The sequence below is a fragment of the Ixodes scapularis genome, unplaced genomic scaffold (genome assembly GCF_016920785.2).
Source record: "Ixodes scapularis isolate PalLabHiFi unplaced genomic scaffold, ASM1692078v2 PGA_scaffold44__24_contigs__length_19508400, whole genome shotgun sequence".
NCBI lineage: Eukaryota > Metazoa > Arthropoda > Arachnida > Ixodida > Ixodidae > Ixodes > Ixodes scapularis.
This window is the reverse complement of record NW_024609873.1, coordinates 9,181,987-9,202,649: the sequence shown is the minus strand read 5'-3', so window position 1 is coordinate 9,202,649 and position 20,663 is coordinate 9,181,987. Positions and strand designations below refer to the sequence as shown.

The 20,663-nt window shown below is 45.7% G+C and overlaps 1 protein-coding gene across 1 annotated transcript; it reads right to left on the bottom strand.

Moving 5' to 3' along the window:
• Window positions 1-16,479: 16,479 nt before the first annotated feature.
• LOC115314770 lies at window positions 16,480-18,963 on the bottom strand. Its single transcript, XM_029973867.4, has one exon. It carries the CDS (start codon window positions 18,961-18,963, stop codon window positions 16,552-16,554), a length of 2,412 nt encoding a protein of 803 aa, XP_029829727.3. The 3' UTR covers window positions 16,480-16,551.
• Between the last annotated feature and the right edge of the window lie 1,700 nt (window positions 18,964-20,663).

The window sequence follows — 20,663 nt, the reverse complement described above, 5'->3', positions numbered from 1 at the left end:
GTACCTCTAGAAAATTATCGCGATAGCGAACCCTATTGTCGCCGGCAGTTGGTGGAGCTTCGCGAAAGAGTACAAAAAAGTCGGAGGTATGATCTGTCTATTTTTGCACGGGCCACAGTTTGCACTTTGTTTTTTGTCAGCAAACTGTGGTACGTTCTACAAGTTTTGCATTGTTCGCGGGTACATGTGCAGAAATTGCACCGGGTATTGGCAGTGCTTATTTGGGGCTCCACGTGGGAGCGATCAAGTAGGACGAATCTTTTCCGACGCGTACGCAATCGGGGCTTAGTTTGACGCATTTATTTTTACGAGAGGTTGTTAATCGGTTCATGTATTTTAGGGACATAAGTGACCCCTTTTTGCGCACTGTTTGTCAAGTGAGAGTTGCAAGCAGGTTGCCTGAATTGATTGTTCGATGTCTGGTGTATTCATGGATATTTAAAAGAAGTCGTTGCCTCATGTAAATTTCTGTTATCTCGTTTTTCAGTTCAGTATTTGAGTGAGGTTCCTCGGAAAAGATTGTATAAGGCTGTGTGCAATACTGTGTTTCCTGTACCTCTATACAGAGCCTTATACGGTGCAGGCCCAGGGCAGGATGTCTTGAAGCGCGTTAAGCGTATGGTGGTGCCCGCAGGTACCAAGACATTCTTCGTTAATTTACATTCAGGTACACTGCCGGTCAAGACATGGCTAAATGAGAGGGGACTTTTTGTACCGTGGGGGGATCACTGCTTTTTATGCAAGAAGCCAGAGACGGTTGAACACGTGTTTCTTGAGTGCTGGGATGGGGTCTTCTTCTGGGACGTCCTCCAAAGTACCCTGAAAAAGGACCTCCTTCTAGACGCGCATGGAATCCGTTATCTATCGGTTAAAAACGAGGAAGGTTTTCCCTTTGACCTGGTTATGCTGTTGGGTCTGCACAGTATTTGGAAGTCCCGAATGGCTATACACAACGCTGACAATAATGTCCATGAGGCGCGGGAATATTTTCGTGAAAGTGTATCTTTGTTAGTTGAAGTCAACAGAGCACAGAAGCGCGAGCCTGAGTGGCTTCCGCGCATTGAGGCACTTTTGTCCATGAAACAATTTTAGCCTCCGACGCCAGTCACTTCGGACTGGTTTAGTTTAGCCTTGCTCTGCTTCCTATGGTTTGAGCGATATGCCTGCCTATTTGACAATGTAAAAAATCCGGCAATAAAAAAAATAAAAAAAAATCGGTGGCCGAGTGGGCTGAAGCGCACACCCAGCTCGACGCGCCTGGAGCGAAAGCTCGCGCTGCAGAACCCAGGGATCCTGGGTTCGAGCCCCACCCCTGCCCGTTTCGATCTGGATGAGCATCGTACCGGCGTGCGGTCGTGTATCACTACTGCGTGGTCGTGGTGCACGTTAAAGACCCCAGGCTAGCAGTTGTACCGCACTGGTTAAATTGCTCATCTACAGCGTGTGACTCGTCGCAACTTTAATGGCTGACCAACTACACGCTGTATAAATATCCCCATAACCCAATTATTTGATAGACTTTTTTGTTTATCTGTTCCTTTTCTGAAAATATGTAAATGTCTAGGCCTGTTTTGTTTAAATAGGTGTTTTAGTATCGGAACAGAATAAACGAGGAAAAAAAAAAGAAGTTCCTGTTAATCCACAGTAACGTCAAAGCTATAGCTGCGACACGTCAGTGCAAAGTCGCTGGGCATCGGCGTCACGTTCGCGCACCATGAAGTGCATAAATAAAAGCGTTCGAAAAAAGAGAATATACATCTCACCATTTTGTTTGGAACGCTCTTGTTTTTCTTTTTTGTTTTGGAGCGCGTGCAAGTGCGTCTCTCCCGGCACGAGCTCTTGACATTGACAGTGCAACAATTTATGAGATCGTAAATGTAGTGGACACTGGGTGTAAGAATAAATCGGGTCTTTAACGCTGTGGCCAGCTCTGTTGAAGCGCCGCCGCTGCGCACGCATTGGACCCATGTTCGGTTCCCGCGGGCGGCGGACGGATCACTATCGAGGGTTTGGCAACACTGACTACGGACGCCCTACATCGCCAGCTACAACGACAACGTCAACCACAAACGTCGTTTCCTGTCGTGAGAAGAGCTCTTAACAGCTGTCGCTCTAAAAGCAAAAAAAAAAAAGAAGAAAAAATAAGGACGGTTCTTACACGAGACACTTACATTTGAAAGGAAAGAGTCTCTCGTCTGTCTTTATGTTGATTTCTTTCGGTCTTTATGAGTCCAAGTATGTCTAAAATCGATACGGAAAACTTCGGTTCGTGGTCCACTCCTATATTTTCTCCTTTTTTTTTTTTTTTTTTTTTTTGATGCGTGTATTATGTTTAGCTGAGTAGACACGCAACAATCAGTAGTCAAGCAGAAAAGCGTACGCCATAAAGCGTTTTTTTTTTGTATGTGGGTATGCTTGTGTGTGTGTTTATGTTTGTGTGTGTGTTGAGGGGGCAGGGGGCTTTTCAGAGGTTAGAACGAAGGAAACAAATGGCGGATGAGCGGGGAGAGGAAGCCTTTCAATTTTGAGGAGCCCTTAGAACCTCAAAGTGCTTTAGCCCCTGCACCCCCTCCCCCCTCCCCCCCCCCCTCCCGGTCCCCTGCTTATATGTGCGGTGTGAGTACACTTGCGGTGTGTCAAAATATCTGCAATGAGCCTCTAGCATACAGTTTCACAACAACAGTACAACGCGCAGCAGAAATTTACGAACCGCCCCAATGGCGACCTCACACGCGTAACTCGAAAAAGTAATCGATTACAATTGCAATAAAGCTTGGTCAAAAAGTATTTAATTATATTACTCGATTACTTGGGAAAGAAAAGTATTTGGTCGTTACTTGAGAATGCACCGGTTACTTTTCCGATCAGTCCTAATATCCAAAACGACGGGATTTTTTTTTTTTTTTCTGCCGGTTTGAGAACGAGTGCTTTTTACTGACCATTATTCATTAGAATCACCGAATTTTAAACTACTTATCGCCGTAATCCAGCAATTTTGGAATACCATCCCGACGTCGGAGACTTGTTTCGAGTATTTCTTGGTAGGCAGCACGTGTTATCCTGATTACTTCCTAATAAATGTGTTCAAATTATTTCCGAAATTTCTTCAAGTCGTAAGTGATTACAAGTATTTCAATCTTTTCCAAGGAGTACAGTATACAAGCGTGTTTAATAGTGCTAAACCATTGACGAAACGGCTGTATGGCACGATGCTTTCTAGAGAGCTTATGCACGTTTGCAAGTTTGGCTTCTGGGCGCCGTCATCTTGCTCGGCTGGAGTGCGCTTGGACGCATTATAATCTGATTACGAAGCCTTGCTAAGGCGTCATAATTGGATTATGGCTGCGCTCAAGTGCATCACAACTGAGCAAGATGGAGGCGCCTTGAAGCCTGACTTGCAAACGTACATAGAGTTGAGAGACCAAGGTACTCGAACTATGGTGAGCGTTGGCAATAAAATAGCGGACGCCTCCCCTCGCAGATTGGTCGCAGCAAGTTGCGTCGCGTTGTTCCGCGGTGAGAAGGAAAGCGGGTGGACAGACAGAAGAGACGCTCGCAGACGATCGAATCCTTCATCGCGTTCTCGCAGCTCGTAGTGCTAACGCGGCCCATAAAACATGTGACCCCATCAAGCATAGTTGGAAACACTCTGTAATCTAGGCGCTCTTTCATGATACCGGTGGCGGTGTGGGGCGGCGAGTTTATTGCCGCCCCAAGAGTGCGAAAATGTGGCAAGAGGTGGTGCTATCGTGCAGAGAGGGGCGGGGGGGGGGGGGGGGAGGGCATCGCATGCTTATCCCAGTGACCGAGAGCACTCATAAAATTCACACCTCGTGTGTCTCTATTCGCGACTCCACCAAAACGAACGGCACCTATCGGGAAAGCACTGAACTGGCCGGAACAGGTCCCTTCGCGATTTCTGCTCGTCTCTTCTGGCTCCCATGTTTCCATGTTGTCGGTGGTTTGCGTGATAGAACAGTTCTACCGGTGACCGTGTCGTAACCGTAGTATGGCCTTGTGACCCAGGTTGCTCTGCACGCGACATATGTAGCCGCGTGAACCAGACATTCTGCATTTATCAATCTTCATCGGCACCGTGGAAGGACAGTGGGCAGTCCTTTCCTCGTTTCCTCGAAGAAAGTCAAGCCTCTGGCAGTTCGCTTACCCCAACACATCGCCGCAGGTTCGAACCGTGGAAGATGAAAAGCGGGGCAAACTATTTGGAGTTCATTGCTTTCTTGCTGGTGCCCCAGCGTTGCGCGTTGAGCTGGCACATGGCACGGCACGACCTGGATTTGACCGCCATATTGCCGCGAGTGCAGCTGACCTAGTAGGCAGCGCCCCCGTAGACTAACGGTTATCGCGCTTGCCTTCCACGCAGAAGGCCAGAGCTCGATTCCTTGCCGCGGCTACATATTTTTGTTCACACTGTAATGTGATGTTCCGGTAAATTCGAGAACCGTCTTGCTGATTCGAGGTTAGAATCTTCTACGCACCGAACCTTCTACACCGAATGTTCCCGAAGCCCACGCGCGTACAGGAGCCCCGCGTGTCACGCCGGGATCAGTCTCGCCCCAGCGCTCGATCCTGCGGTTTCGCCGACATCGACGCTCTGCTGCTTTCTCCTGTTTCCTTTTTGTTTTGGGCACAAGTTCGCCCCATTAAACGTTTAGTTTCGTCAGTTATCATCGCCCCATCAATTGTCATTCGTGACAATATTTGCCCGATAGCGGCGTCCCCTTTAGGCCGCTGGAGTCGCGAATGACCATGGTACCATTGGTGAGATGGCAGCAACGCTACAACAGCAATTTTTTTTATTTTTTTTATTTTCTTTAATACAGTTTTAAATAAAAGGGCAGACAAGAAATAGTAAAAATATATAAGGGGTCGTGTTTCTATTTACGGCTCAAGAATACCTCTACAGAATGCGATAAAACACTCAATCTGCCCATTTTTGTTTCCGTCTACTTTTTTTCCAGTTGTGGTACACAAGGTAACGCTGCTTGAGGCACGCCGATTATGACGCGTTCGGCATGAACCGCGGGACTGCTCTGGCGCGAGCTATAATTACACCTCCCCGTCTAACCGCCACCCCCCCCCCCCCCCCCCCTCCCCGCCCCGCTTTAGTGACGGTGTCGCCTGGTTAAAGCTGGACGCCCATAGCGAACAGTGATTGGATAGACGACACGGCTGAACTAATTTACTAAGAACTAAGAAAAAAAAAAAAAGATTTAACAAAAACGTTAGGCTGAACAACCGCTTTTCATCGGGACCAACTAACAGCGGTAGGTCGACGTTACTTTTCCAAATCACTGTAGAATTTACTCGTGCCATATTCGCTTGATCGATATTCAACCTTTTGGAGCACTCCGAAAAGTCGATGCATATTCGGTGTGTCCAAGTCTCTAAGAATATTCAGGTTGTTCTTTCAGAGCGATCTCAGTTTGTCGTATCGCGCCGTCCTACGACTCGTCACGCTCTGAGGCGATTTGACATCTAAAGCGCCGTTCAGACTCTTGCGACCGAGTAAAGGGGTGTCCAAACAAGACACCCCTTAAGACCGAGAGAGACCAGACCGGTTTTTAAGCCTTTTGCGACTTCTTAGGACAGGGTGCGCTGCAGCGGAGTTGGTCCTAAGAGATCGCAAGAGGCTTAAAAACCGGTCTGGTCTCTCCCGGTCTTACTCGGTCGCAGGAGTGTGAACGGGTCTTAACTGGGGAGCTGTGGGAGAGCGTGCCAGAGGACCGGTCACATGACCTTAGCCACTTCCGCTCTTGGGATCAAAGAGAAAGAGGGAAAAAGGCGATACAACCGGGAGGCTTGCGAAAACCAGCGTCCGAACTGAAGGCTGCCATTTTTTCGTGCGAGCGTGCGGACATGCGGCAGGTGCGCTGGGCGGATGTCGTAGACCGCGTTTCCCCTTCCGCTAAGCCCTACGCAACGAAGAAATTGCTACTGCGCCTGCGCGCCGATAGCCTCGACTGTAGAGTTCCGGGTACCGTAGCGGGTTGCGGAGGGCGTTGCGGGATGGCGATAACGATCTACAAAAACTCCGTATTGGCTAAACCCTTCGTATTGGGCGGTACCTTGGGCCATCGCAGGTGAACGGTCGTGGAAGTTGCCCTCTGTATCCGGTTTCGTTTCGGTGATCGGACCGCTCAGAAAAGTTTCCGAGCATTCGGCTGACGAGCTCTTATTGGCTGATTGTAAAAAAAAATAGTGAGTAGGCCTGAAGACATCTAGCATTTAGGTCTACCCACTATCCTTCCAATCAAAGCCAATCAGAGATCGGCGTCGTTCTGACGTCACCGAAACTGCCGCGCAAGAAGCAGACGACTTGTCCTCCGCATATTTTGCCCGCCGCCGAGCCGACTTCTCGAACGCAGCTCAAGACCGAATAAAGACCGGCATGTACAAAGATTAAGTAGCAGCCGGCGCATTCTTAGGCTCCCGACCACATTGGCTGGCGCAGTCGATCACGACACGAAAGTACTCCAGCGATCGGGAAAATATTGCGTTCGCACGTAAACGGACAGAGCGGGCAGTATTAGATATGACGAGAGCAGAAGACCATCCCCGATTTGAATTCGGAGTAAATTTTGCGCCGGAAGCAGCGTTGCGCCATGCTCTAGTGCAAGCACCCTATACGAGGAGAAACTGAGGGAGAGGAGGAGATGAGAGGGTGTGGGGGGCTTCGGAGCGCCGAGCTCTGACTGAAAGGATACGCTTGTAAAGGCTGGCTTCTTTTGTCTCACCGTTCCAACGCGAGGAGCAGGTGACGCACTTGTTCGCTCTGATTAGAGGGAGGCAGCGAGTGGAGACAGAGGCAGCTAGCCTTGACCTCTACCCGCTAACCCTTTCAATCGGAGCTCGGCGCTCTCACGACCCCGCACGCTCCCATTTCCTCCTCTCCCTCATTTTTCTCTCCGTATGTCGAACTAAAACCAAATTTGATGGTCGTGTTTTTACATCGTAAGGTCAGTGTGCCTTTGAAGTGCGGCGACGCTGGTTTACGCGTTAGGACGATAAATTTAGCCAGTACAGTATTACTGCCAGCTTAGGGGTCTTTAACGTGCATCACTCAGTAGTGGTAGTACACGACCGCACGCTGGTACGTTACTCATCCAAACAAAATAGGGCTGGGGTGGGGATAGACTGCTTCCAAAAATCCGTGCACGCCGCACCGCGCGCGTGGTTGCATTATGGAATTTATTCGACCATGGAAATGAGTGGCGGCATGGTTTCGGATTCGATTGCCCCCTTGACGAAGTATAGTGCATCCCAGCAGTGCATGAAAATAAAGAGTACGGGGACGCTGCCGAGCACAGTGAGCTAAAACATGAAATTGCAAATAATATGGTTGGGCTTCTCGGACAGGAAGGTATACACGAAGTTTCGGGCGGACGCCCTTCTTCGCCCGCCTTCGTCCCCTCGCTCGCGTTCTCCCCGCCGCTTGCGCTGTATCCTATAGCCTATACCTATACTCGTTTTCACCTTAAGAAAAGGGAAAGATTTTTTTTTTTTTTTTTTGCACTGTTAATATGCCGCGCGAAGTTGTTCTTGGTATATTTGATTGTAGGAGGACGAAGCGATTTTTGTTTTTTGGCGTCTGAAGCGTGTACGTCTCGACAAGGTAACATTTATTTAATCTAAATGCAGGGTGTTTCAAATAGCGGCCAGGCTTCTTACATCGACCTCAAAAATCGGTTTTTTAACCTATCGCGCATCGATTTCGTGCAATGTTGCCCACTGGTGGTGCATTTTTTTGTATAAAATTTGCAAAGAGCTAACTTAAGCGAAGAAAAAGTAAAAAATGAAAGACGTTTACGATTCCCTGTAATGCCTAATTAAAGCGCAGTTCGTGAGGAGGAACAGGAGGGGAGGGTCACGTGTGACGTCACGAGGGTGACGTGACACGCTGTGTTTTTATAAAAGATAAGTTGTTGTTGTTGTTTGTTGTTGTTTTGCTTTTTTAGGTAAGTTGGGTCTTTGCAAGTTCAATAGAAAAAATGCGCCACCTACAAAAACGCTGCACAAAATCATAGCGCGATAGGTTAACAAAACCGATTTTTGCGGTCGATTTAAAGAGCCTTGCCAGTATTTGACATCCCCTGTAGAATGCACCCGGATACATCTTAATTATCTACATAAAGGGGAAAATTAGTAATGCCGCGCAAAAAAACGCACTTCATTTTTTTATATAGTTTTTTAATTTTATTACGTTTTTTTTTTGGTGAAGACAGGGATATCGCGAACCTGCGCAGGTTCGAGGTTGAACAAGTTTGATTTTTTCGAACTTTCAACGTGTTGTTCGTCAAACGTTTGACTGCAGTTCGACTTTTGTGCGCATGCGCAAAAACTTGAAAACGAGCTTACACTACATGATGGAGAAGAAGTTAAATATTTGTTGGGTGTATTGCATCTTTGGTTCACATTTCTAGCTAACGAAAGCGTTAAAAGTACCTTTCTGCTTTCATATCGCGTAAACATTGGGCATCGTTTTACAAACTTTGAAATAAACTACTTTCTAAATTATCTGTTTCCGAAAGTTCTAAATCCTCGTATAGAAGCTGGACCACGCTGTCCATAAGTGACACTTCGTCGAACTTTGCGAAAATTTCGAAGGTTTTCCTAACCTGCCGAGCGTCGGGCGCGATAAAAGTTCGCGACATCCCTAGCTACAACCGGATCTGTGCCTACCGTTCCCGGCACTCCTTTCGGCGCCGCAAACGGCGCTGCGAGTTTTGCAACAGGTCTCTTGCTATTGTCGCAGTGTTGCAGTCGATTTCATACAATACCCTGCCAAAGGTTCCTCACGCGGAATATTACACCTTTCGGCTATAGCACTAAATTTTGCCAGCTCGTTTTGCCGCTCATTGTACTTCGGGAGTGTGACGCTATGAACAATATGAAACAAAGAAAAAAAATGACTTGATTGGGTGAGCGAGCCTGCTTAACAAAATTCAAAACGGAGACTGTAGGTTTTCGAGGACGAAACTAATAAACAAGTAGAACGGTCACGCTGCAAGAGCACGTTACCACGTCTGTTTTGCAGTTACATATATCCTTCAGTTTTATTTAAAACAAAAATAAAACAGGCGAAACTAGGCTCATTGTTGGTCGTCCCATCATTCATTGCTCGCGGTTTCCTCATCTCTTATTCATGCAACTTTTCGAGGCATGGCACTTCCAATAAGACCGCGGGAAACGCCAGCCTCGCACTATAGAACCTTGTTTCTTGCCGCAACACACCGGACAGTTTTAACTTCTTTTTTTTTCTTTCGAAAATCGAGGCAGTGCAGCACAACCGCTAGGCCGGGGTGTTCAACGTGCATCACGCAGTAGCGATACACGACCGCACGCCGGTAAGATACTCATCCAGATCGAAACGGGCAGAGGTGGGGATTGAACCCGGGATCCCTGGGCTCTGCAGCTAGAGTTTTCGCTCCACGTGCTCTGAGCTGGAGCCCTAAACACTTGGCGAAAAAGTCGGCGAGAAATTCGGCAGCTCTGATTGGCCGGCGCCAAGGTCAAGTGCGGCGTTGGCCAATCACAGCCGCCAGATTTCTCGCCGACTTTTTTTGCCAAGTGTCCCGATTAGGGCCCCTGGTGTGCGCTAGCCCGCTCGTCCACCGATTCCTCCACACTCTAATAAAGCCCGTGCATTTATTAGAGTGTCAAGTTATTTTTTCAAAGCTAAAAGCTGGCCGTGAACTATTTTCGTCTACATATACAGACACTGACGTACATTACAATTTTAGACAAAGAAATTTTAAAACAATCAGAACCAGAACTAATTCCGGTACACAATTATTAATCTGGAAAATTCCTAACCTCCTGAATTTTTACCCTGTCTTAGTTGACATGATTGACAATAGCTCCTCACTGTTGTCCTTCAGAAAACAAGCAAAAATGTATTTCTTCATCCGCTGTAGTTTGCTGTTCTGTCTGTTCTCATCATGCATATCAATGTATTCGAAATTATGTTGCTGTCATAATTTTTCTCTATATTTTTCTATGACCTCATAGGTAGTATATGTTGATTGCTGCCTGTGACGTGAGTGTATAAAACAGGCAAAAATCAATCTGCTTCATCCGTTGTAGTTTCTTTTTCTTCTTTTCTTTGTGTATGTGTGTAGGTTCTAATCATATATATCGATGTATTTGCAATTATGTTGCTGTTATATAATTTTTTTTCGTAATCCTATGACCTCATAGGTAGTACATTTAGAATTTTTTTTTTTTGCTGTATGTTTCCCTGCTGCCTCTGTTGTGAGTGTAGCCTGGTACAAGGGGCCTGGTCAGGCGATTTATTGCCGCCTTTTGCCGCAGCTCCATGGCAATCTCTGTATTGTCAAAAACTTCAAATAAACAAAACAAAACAAATCTACTTTGCCGCACAACACTCGGAGAGCCAATCACCGCAACTTAACAGACTTGCGACCTCTTAGAACAGAGTGCCTTGGAACCTCTAATTGTACCTTACGACGAGAGGACACACTGGCCCTATCTATTGGGTAGAAGTCTAAAACATGGCGGTCCGGCATATTTTCGATTTCACTGGCGCATTATCCTCTCTTTCCAGGCTCAAAAAACTCTTGTCAATGTTATAACGAACCTTTCTTTTATACCGACACGCGGAGCGGCACTGTTTACCAACATGGCTGGAAGGTCGCGCATGCTCGGAAGCTGTGTGGGCAAAAGCGGCCAGGCTCTCCGTGTTTTCGCCATTGCGTTGCGTGGAGTGCGCTCGTTGTTTCGCGTTGCAGGCACGCTTCTAGCTTTATTTCTGCATCAAATTTCCTGAGAACGTATATGTCGAGTGCTACGCCCGACTATCTGAGCTCGCTATGCTATGCCCGACTATCTGAGCTCTTATACATATCAATAAGCACTAACTAAACGTTTGCATGCGTGTAGTTTTTTTTTATTTAGATGCGGAGCATCTCGGGTCTATGTCCCGCGGCGTCGTAGTCCGCACTCACACTACGCATGCGCAACTCTCCTCCTTCCCTCTCTCCAACAGCTGCGCGTTACTCCAACACCTCCTAGAAGACAAGGCCGTAGCGCTCTTCTCGTGACGTCGCAAAGGAAGGCCATCGGGGGCGCGCGTCGAAGCGAAGGCAACGCCCGTGGATCGACCGTCGTAACACGTTTTTAGTCACATACGCGTGTCATATTAGCTAAAATGAAAGCTGCACATAGCAACGGGTATAGAAAACATTTTATTACATGAGCAAAATATTACACCGCTAAATAATCGGTACGAAATGGCACGAGGTATGCGTATAAGACATCTATAGAAAAATGTGATTGTTTTAAGTCGAAAACATTGAGTCATGCCATTATTGTTGTAGGAATGCATATTTTATACAGAAATACTTCGACAAAATGGCGAGACACGCAGTGATTTGGAAACAGCAAAACAGAACAGTTAAAAATCAGGTAGACGTAGTCAACGCGGACAAGGCAAGACAAGTGTTTCTCACGATCATGTAAGCGACGTTATCGCGTGCAGTCACTGAATTCTTGCATCATACCCCGGCCAAATGGCAAAATTAATGTAATTTCGATCGAATGACATTTTGGGGTCAACAAATCCGCTTGCGGCGTTCCTATAATCACTCAAGACTGCTAGCTGATTAAATCCTATATGACTGAATGAAAATATATTAACTTTTTCGTGTGGCAGGGGCACTAAGCGTACTACTTAGTCTACTAATTTACTTCTCCCTATGCGCTCGAGCTGTCTTAGAACAAAACATAACTTATTTTGTATATAATAATACTATTACCTTAATAGTTAAGATTATAGTATAAACACGGTAAAGGCAATAATAACCTTAGTATAAATAAACACAGAACCACAAACAACGCACTTTCAATAATCACAAAAACTTGTTTTTCACCTTTTAGTGAAAACTAGATTACCGCGCATATTTACAAATGTCGACGCAACTGCAAACAAATAACGACAAAGAACAAAATTGCAATCTATCATGCGATTAAAAAAACGATTGCAGCATTTTACTTGCGCCCTACATGACCAAGAAAGCCCGTAAACAAGTTGTTTCTCACTTGTCGATCGTATCCATACGTCCCACAATATCCGTGACGAACACATTTGAACACGAACACCAAGCCTCTTTCTGTCGGGAGAGGTCTATCGATTAATCGACCAGAGTCTTCGTTGGCTAGTTGTCACACATGTCACTCAAACCGTAGCAGGACTTGTTTCACGAATCCACGTAAATGCCGTAGTATCCAAGCGAACACAAAAAAAAACTACCCGAGACTACGGTCATGACAGAAATACGACGGGAAACAAGTCTCAAAAGTACCACACACGAGAGCAGCGGCGACGAAAGGCTTAACGTTGTCGACCCATCTCTTGCTGGCGTGCGCTCCCTGCGACAATGACTGGATTTCTTTTCGGTATCCTTCTCTTCTGAGATGTCTCAGCGTTCCTTTTCAGAGAGTCAGCAGCTCACACACAACGTAAATTTACCAGAATCGGAGCCATGTGGCATCGGCAGCATCGCAGCCGGTCCTTTCGAAAAGTGTGGGGTGCTGCGAAGCTGCACGTAGTCCCGCGGTTACGGGGATATTCATAAATATAAATTTGGTACTCTCAACCTTGGAAGCGCGTTGTATATTACGTTTATATTATATTTATAATAAATTGTACAAGACTGCGCCTTTAAAACGTATATTAATGTCGGATAAACGCACATGAACGAACACCACTGCGCCGCTTGTCAAGGATAATTTTTTTCACGTCGATAGCGTATTCTCACGTGGTTGCGCCATGGACTTCCTTCCTCCGCCATTGTGTCGTAGCCTCTCAGAGCGCTATGGCCTTGTCTTCTAGGAGGTGTTGGTTACTCTCTCCGCTCTCTCTCTTTACCAGCTGCGTGCACTTCGCGTGCGTTCGCTTCTACTCACACCGCGCGCGCATGCGCAACTCTCCTCCTCTAGTCTCCTCTCCTTCAAGTGTGAATATAAGCAGCGGTAGCCGCGCTGCGCGCGTTCAGTTCACCGCTGTTGACTCCACTTCGCTCCGTTCTTCCGATGAAGTGTGATGGAAGCAACAGTCCCGTCAGTTATACTCGGCGACAACTTTTCTTGGCAATGCAATGGAAGGTATGTCCCGCGTCCCCTCTCCCGTTTTGAGTGTACGCAGGCTCTCCTCCTCCCCCATTTCCGGGGAGAGGAGGAGAGCCTGCGTACACTCAAAATGGGAGAGGGGACGCGGGACGTACCTTCCATTGCATTGCCAAGAAAAGTTGTCGCTGAGTATAGCGGGTTGGCGCAAGCAAGCGTCAGCACCACCCCACAAACTAACCGCAACGCTACGTACAAAGCTGCGCAGCGAAGGGCACGCGGCGCTGAGCGCAAACGCTTGAAGCGAGCGGCAGACCCTGAACTACGGCAACGGGAAGCGGCGTCCATTCGTCAACGTCGAGCGGCGGATGCTGAACCATGACAACGTGAAGCAGCGGCGGTTCGAGAACGTCGAGCAGCAGAACCTGAGGTTCGGGACCGCGAAGTTCAACGTAAACCTACGAAGGGAGCGGCGGAACCCGACCTTCGAGAACGGGAAGCCGTGTTGGTTCGTGAACGTCGAGCAGCAGAACCTGAGGTTCGGGACCGTGAAGTTCAACAACGTTGCTAACACCGTTAATAACACCGTTAATAACGATCCGCGACGCTCCGCATCACCCCATGGTTCCCCTCGGGAAGATGGTGTAATTTTTTATTCCATGGCTTTGCAAATATTTTGTGCACCGCATCCTACGGGCCACATTGACAAAATTATCAATTTCCGCTATCCTCGACAAAAGATCCTAATGTTCCCGAGGACTGTAATTGCCCTAGTATCGTAGAAGACGAGTCAATAAAACTTTTTGTGTGCTTCATTGATTACGTTTACTTCCTCGGAATGTCCCCGAACGTTGGCCACGCACGTCAGCCGCCATGTGACCTGAAGTGAAACGAAGTATATGCGGAGCGCAGGTTCGTCTGCTTTTTGCGCAGGGGGTGGTAGTGGTGACTTCAAAACACCAAGTTCTGACTAGCTCTGATTGAAAAAATAGTGACAGACCTCATTCGCCATCCGCCCTGAGGTCTACCCACTATCGTTCCGATCGATTCAATCAGAGCTCGACGTTCTGACGTCACGGCAACCCCCTGCGCGAGAGGCAGACGAACGGGCGCTCCGTATAGACACCGATATGTTGTGAAACGCAGGTTGCGACTTGTTAGTTCATACTCCTCGCCTCGTGATTAGTTCATCGACGTTCTCATCGACCAATGCCGCGATCTCATTGGCTATCGGGCGCCCTGCTTGTCTGAAGCTGAATGGATGGATGGATGCTAATGGCTATACGCTTTGTAACGGGCGGTAGCTTGCGCCACCTAGCCTATGTCTACAAACGCCTATCAACGGGGCGAAGCAGGCGAAGCCACTAAGCTCTGGAAGCATGCGCGGCGTCTGATGCACTGTAAAAAAATTTGCACCCTCAAGGGTACTTTTTTGCTGAGGACACCCTTTCTACACCCTTTTGTTTTGTATGTTTTTTGAAAATGGGTGTAGCCATCGCCTGAAAGCCCTTAAAACACCCATGCACCTTTTAAAGGTGCGTAGGTGCAAAGGTGTTGAAGATTAGTAGGGTGTATGGGTGCATTTATAGATATATTCGCAGCACCCTATCCTATAGAGCTCATGCAGTTACCACTTATTTTTAAGTGGCAGATTTCAGACTAATCTTTGCATGGACAGGCTCGCGAGCGATGCACACATATAGTACGCGCTTGTTATTAAGCGTATGGCTTGTTAATTAAGAAAATTAAGAGGGACTCATAAGTGTATCAGCACATGCTTACCGAAATTTCTTCACCTTGCTGCCGCGCATGCTGATTTTTAAGCTCTGTGAACCAAGTGTGACATGCACACACCGGGCGTCTCAGGTAGCATGCAGCAAATTTGAAGAGAACGTCTAAGTACCCTTTAGGTGGATGAAACCAATCGGGTAAGCAGTCGTGCTGAGATGGCGTCACCATTTGTTCTATTGTGGCTAACTAATTATGTAAAAATAATTAGTCAAACTTTTTACTTATTGATAAAAGAGCCCACTTGAGACTTAAAAAGATGTAGAGCAGCATGAGAAACACCAGATTGCGGTGCTTGCCAGCAGAGTGGGCTTTCCGTACTTCAGTTCACAATGGAAGAACGAAACGCCCACAAAAACTGAGAAAACACGTGACCACGCGCTTTCAAATCGTGGCCCACTGGGACGCGCTTCGTGGACGTCCTTTCTTGCCATGTAAACAAAACCATGCAAAGCACACCTTGTTGGAAACATCATAATGTGAGGTTTCTCATAGCGCTCTACAACTTTCCATGTCACTCATGAGGTCTTTAATGACTCAGTAATTCGATCTAGTTAATTAGTTATCCTCAGTTAAACAATAGTGACGCTATCTCAGCACGACTGCTAACTAGGGCTGAGCAATCGATCAATTAATCTACCGATTAATCGATTAATGCTTTAATTGCAATTAAATTGTTTAACCGGTTAATCGGTAAAATTTTGACGAACCAAAATTAAATAAAAATGAAACGTTTTCACTATGCAGACATGAACGAGCACACCAACATGAAGTGGAAAATTTAGGTGAAGTATTAACTTAAGGTAAACTGTAAGGGGGAGATTTGTAATTTCAGACATGTGCAGAAGGTTACACATTTCCCAGCGACTTCAACGCCGTGCGAGTGACCGTTTAGCGCAGCAGAGATGTGAGCAATAAAAGGAGGTCGCCCTCCTCGGAGAATATCAGCGAACATTTTTGCCTCATGGAGCTGAAGTAATAATGCGTGAGCGTGAGTGTTTTTTAACTGTTCTCAACTGTATATCGAAGTTGATTCATAAGTAAAATAATTGCGTCGTTTAACACATATTCAGCAAAAAACGTAGATGCAATTTTTTAATCAATATTATTATGCATAGAAATGAACGAGACCAATTAATCGATTAATTAATCAATTAAAAGGTGGAGATTAATCGGGTTAAAATTTTTAATCGACGCCCAGCCCTACTGCTAACAGTTGGTTTCATCCGTGCTTACAATCTGGGATACCCCTATAGGTTTTTGAATTCTATTAGTGAATGCATGCATTCAACTCGCGCTTAGCAAAGCAAGCCACATTTTGTTATTGCAGATCACTCCATTTCCTTTTGCAAATAAGTTTTTTTTTCTGTGTGTTGACTAATATGTTGAAAATCAGACACACTTTCATGTTAATATATAAATTTAAAAGGGGGTATTCCCTTGAAGAGTACAGTCATGATCTCGCTTACCATGAACATGGGTACGCCCGGCTATATGCTTCCAAGTTCACGCTAAGCGAGATCATGACTGTACATCTCACAAACAACACAACGTTGCAAGGCATGAAGCCAACACTCCAAACTACTTTTATTCATTGCAACAAGAAACACAAGAAAAAGTTCAAATAATGTACACTGAGCAGTTTCTGGGATGTGAAATCTATATCAGAGCATGGCGTACAGAAACAAGGATCCTGGTTCCTAAAACATGAATGGCCAGTGCGTCTGTCTGGTGGCTTGATACATCAGTCAAAATGCTAGTTTCTGAAGTTTTCCTGATCACGTTTGCATGATAATGTTCATCAAATTCTATTGTCTTAAGCTTCTCTACCTGGAGCAAGAGATGCCGGCTCACTGAAAAAATACCAGTGACCATGACAAAATTTGGCTGGTCGGAAGATAAGTCGATCACTTTAACACTGCCAACTGCATGTGCAGTGCCGCCAATATCAGCCGACACCAAAGAAAAGATGGTTTCAGTGCTCATCGCATTTGCACATATGAAATTCTTTACAACGAAAGGAAGATGCTCATACAGTAAGGGCTTGCATCCCCTGGTGGTCATGTTCATATCGCCGGTTTCACAACACTGCAGATACATCTCATAAGCTTGATGACGATTTGCCAAAGTGGACACGATATTCTTGAAGTTTCTAAGCTTTCTGGCTAAGTCCTTAAAGTATTGATGCTTGCCCTCATAGCGCATCGACCAAATCCGAACAAGTGGCCCATACATGAGCATGTACCTAGGGTAATGAATCAGGAAGTGTAATTTGCAAGGTACACGAACAGCTGGAAACACATCTTTGAAGTCTACGGAGAAGCATGTGATCAGGCGTTCGAGGTATGCAATATACTCTACTGTTACTCGCTTGCTCATGATTATGTCTACTACCTTTCTGAACAAAAGGTACAACTCCCACACCTTTTGGCCCCTTGGTATGCACTCCCCCACATAAAAAGGCAAGTACCGAAATAAGCAGTACAGCTGCGAAGCACTCCCTTTGATAGTTCCTTTTTTTTGCAACATACTAGTTGACACCGGTTCCGGCTTATTACGCTTATCATCCTCACTGTATTTATACGTCACAATGGCAGTGTTTAACAATTCCAAAGTAAAAGTGCCATCCTTGACAAAAAAGGAAATAACCTCCTTTAGCAACAGTGGTATAACTCCCTCGTGTAGATCGTGCATGACGTCAGGCGGAAGGTGTTGTGTAGGCTCAAAGCCAGAAAATGTGACAGCACATTCACTGCGCACGCCATACAAAGGCAAGCAGCTGACACCACGAGATAGCAAGCTGAGGTAGTGGTTGTGGAGAGATGGTGTTCGCTCCTGAAAGTCAGACGGTCGGTGCTTTGTTCCTATCTCATGATGTAAGGCCATGCAGTGTCGGCATATCCTACCATGACTGAAGCTGCACCTGAAACCGCCTAATCGGTGCAAAGAAAGATTATCCCCTGTAACGAAGAACACGGACCCTTTGAGAAGTTCTCCGTTAACAGTAACGCCTACTGTTTCTAACAGCGCCACATCATTTACAAGGGGTTCAAGTATTCTCTTTAAGCCATACTTTGCTACAAGTTTTTCTTTTGCTAGCACTGCCAAGTGGATGGAGGAAAGCTTCGATCTAGAGTCAAAAGGAGCATTCAGTACTGTGTAATACACTGCCATCAGTTTCTGCTTTCCTCGTCTGCTTGCAAGGGCATCACAGACCTCAAATTCGTCGGTGTAAAGTTGAATGCACAGCTGTCTATTATCACCCCGAAAGTATGCATGATCTTGAAAAGCTGTTCCGTCAAAGACATCGACAAGGTACTCATCTGACCTTGGTGAATGTGAAGACCCGACATTGCCAGAAACGTTTTGCAGTGAGTTCTCTAGGACTTTTGTCACAGAAATATAGCTGAAAGTCTCTTTTTTTCCTCTTGAGTCTCTACCAATGCAAATACTTTCTGGCTCTACAAAAGGCAGGCAGAACTTCCAATACATTTCTCGTTCATGCTCATTTAGTGGCTTTTCAAGCTTACACTCAACAAATGATTTCACATTATTCCTTACCAGTTGCGAAGGAGAAAGGGAAAGCTCAAACATGCTCTGCAGATACAAAACAACATCAGTGGATATATCTTGCAAGGTAGAACTTGGCAAGCGCTTTCCCTCTTTCCACTTCAGCTGCAAGAGAGAAAATTGCTTGAACAAGTCTGGCCCATCCCGAGGTGAGTCAGGCACACTGGTCTCCATGTCTCGTGAAATATCGGCATTCGCACTGAACGGGATAACTGGAAGGCTGTTGAGTTGCTCCCTCCTGGTGGATGCAACACCATGCTCCGACTCCTCGCTTCCTTCAGTGTTGTACTGAATGTTGTTTTCCTCAAGGATTTTCGCATGATACCTCGAAACGTGCTTCCGGTATGCTCCATATGTGACATATGTCTTTAAGCACCCTTGAAGGCCACACAGCCAGTTTCTTTCGTGTCCGTGCTCCGCATGAAGGTGCCTAAATAAGGACCTGAATGTGACCTCTCTTTTCTTGCACTTGTGGCACTGAAGGAAACGGATTCCAGGCATCTGTAAAGCAAAAACTCTTTGTTCAAACAATAGAGCAACTTTTCAGTGACAATCTCAGCCTTTTTTTAAATTTGCGATAAAAAAGTTATCCTAATATACTAACCTGTTAATATCTTTAGAAAATTATCTTTGTATGTAATGACCATATAGGTCGGTTTGCCCTAAACACAGCTAATTTAACCATGGTTAAAATAAAGTTATAGGAAAAAAGTTCCTAGTAAAGCACAAATAACAACAGGGTAAATAAGTTTTCAACACTTATAAATGGGCGTTAGTTTACGTAATGTCATGGCTTGAAGAACAGCAGCCATCATCGCCTCATCTTATTTGTCAGACATAGTTTTTTCTTACCGACTCCTCTCCTGATCCACCAGATAGCAACTAGCGACGTTAATAAAAACCCACAGCACTCCAGGTGTCCCTACTTCTCGTCACCCTATAACAAATACAGTAGTAGTTGCGCATCAGTATGGTTTTCGAAACAAACTTTTAGCTTTTACTTCGTAAACACTGGCTTTAAAATTAACACATGGCTTCTTAAAACATAATACTGATTGCTTCGCACCTCAACATTATACAAATTGTTGATATGATGTACCTTAAATAAATATAAATTTTGTACTCGTAACAAAGCTGCATTTTGTGTCTTATTATACGCACAGCGCCAAAAGGCCGGACAGAATGGGAACAGACATTCACTGACTTACAACTCCTTGTAAAAGTCAGTAAATTGTGCGTACTTCTCTCCTAGTATTTTGGCACTGTACGTTTAGCAATCATGCCTTACCAACACGCACAAGCTTCCATTTACGTCCAAATCCTGTAAAATAGCTTGTGAACCCAAAATACATACATGGTAATCTCGCCACTTCCGGCCGCCATGACAGGGGGCCGAGACAACTTTCGGTTCAGGTTTTGTTTGCATGCTTTCAAAGGGAAACATCACCACTATGTTTCGTGTTTTCCGCAATTAAATCAGTATTTTGTTTTTACGTTTTCCGCTCTCATTGGCTTCTTCAAGTGCTGTAATGTCTATTAACTGGGAAACTTTGCTATGGCAGATCTCTGCGAAATAAAAGATGCAGCAAGCCGCGGCCGTCGAGCGCGAACAGTCTCTGTCACGCGAGCGTCAATTTCACGCTCACAAGGATCGCTTCATTTTGAAATAAAGATACACACATCCGACTCTTCCGGACATCGAAGATACATGATCGAACGAATCACACTTGAGTTCTTAGGAAAATAAAGATTAGTTGGAAGATTAATTAGTGTATACGCCCAGATCCAACTTTTTTATTTTAGTCTTAACGTAGGTTTTCATAACACAGGCAAACTTGGCACTGCATAAAATTCTTAATAGATAAAATAAGTTTTTATCATTTTTTTATATCAGAGCAAAATTATTTGATGACTTTACTTTTCGTGTGCATGTGAACTTGTGAACAAACGCTTTATGTGAGCCCTGAACAAATTCCATGTCGTCGAACATAATTGCGCTTGTGTGTGTGCCTGTGTGCGCCCAAACAGAACAGTTCGAACAAATGCGATATTGCCACGCTCGTCGCAGAGCGAGCGCGTACGTGCCGAGTGGTTACCTTGCTGGGCTGTCGAGCGGAGGATCTGGGTTCGATTCAAGGAACTGGAATGTTCTTTTATTTATTCTTTCTGTTTGGCGTTCTCACAAATTTTAGAACATCCTC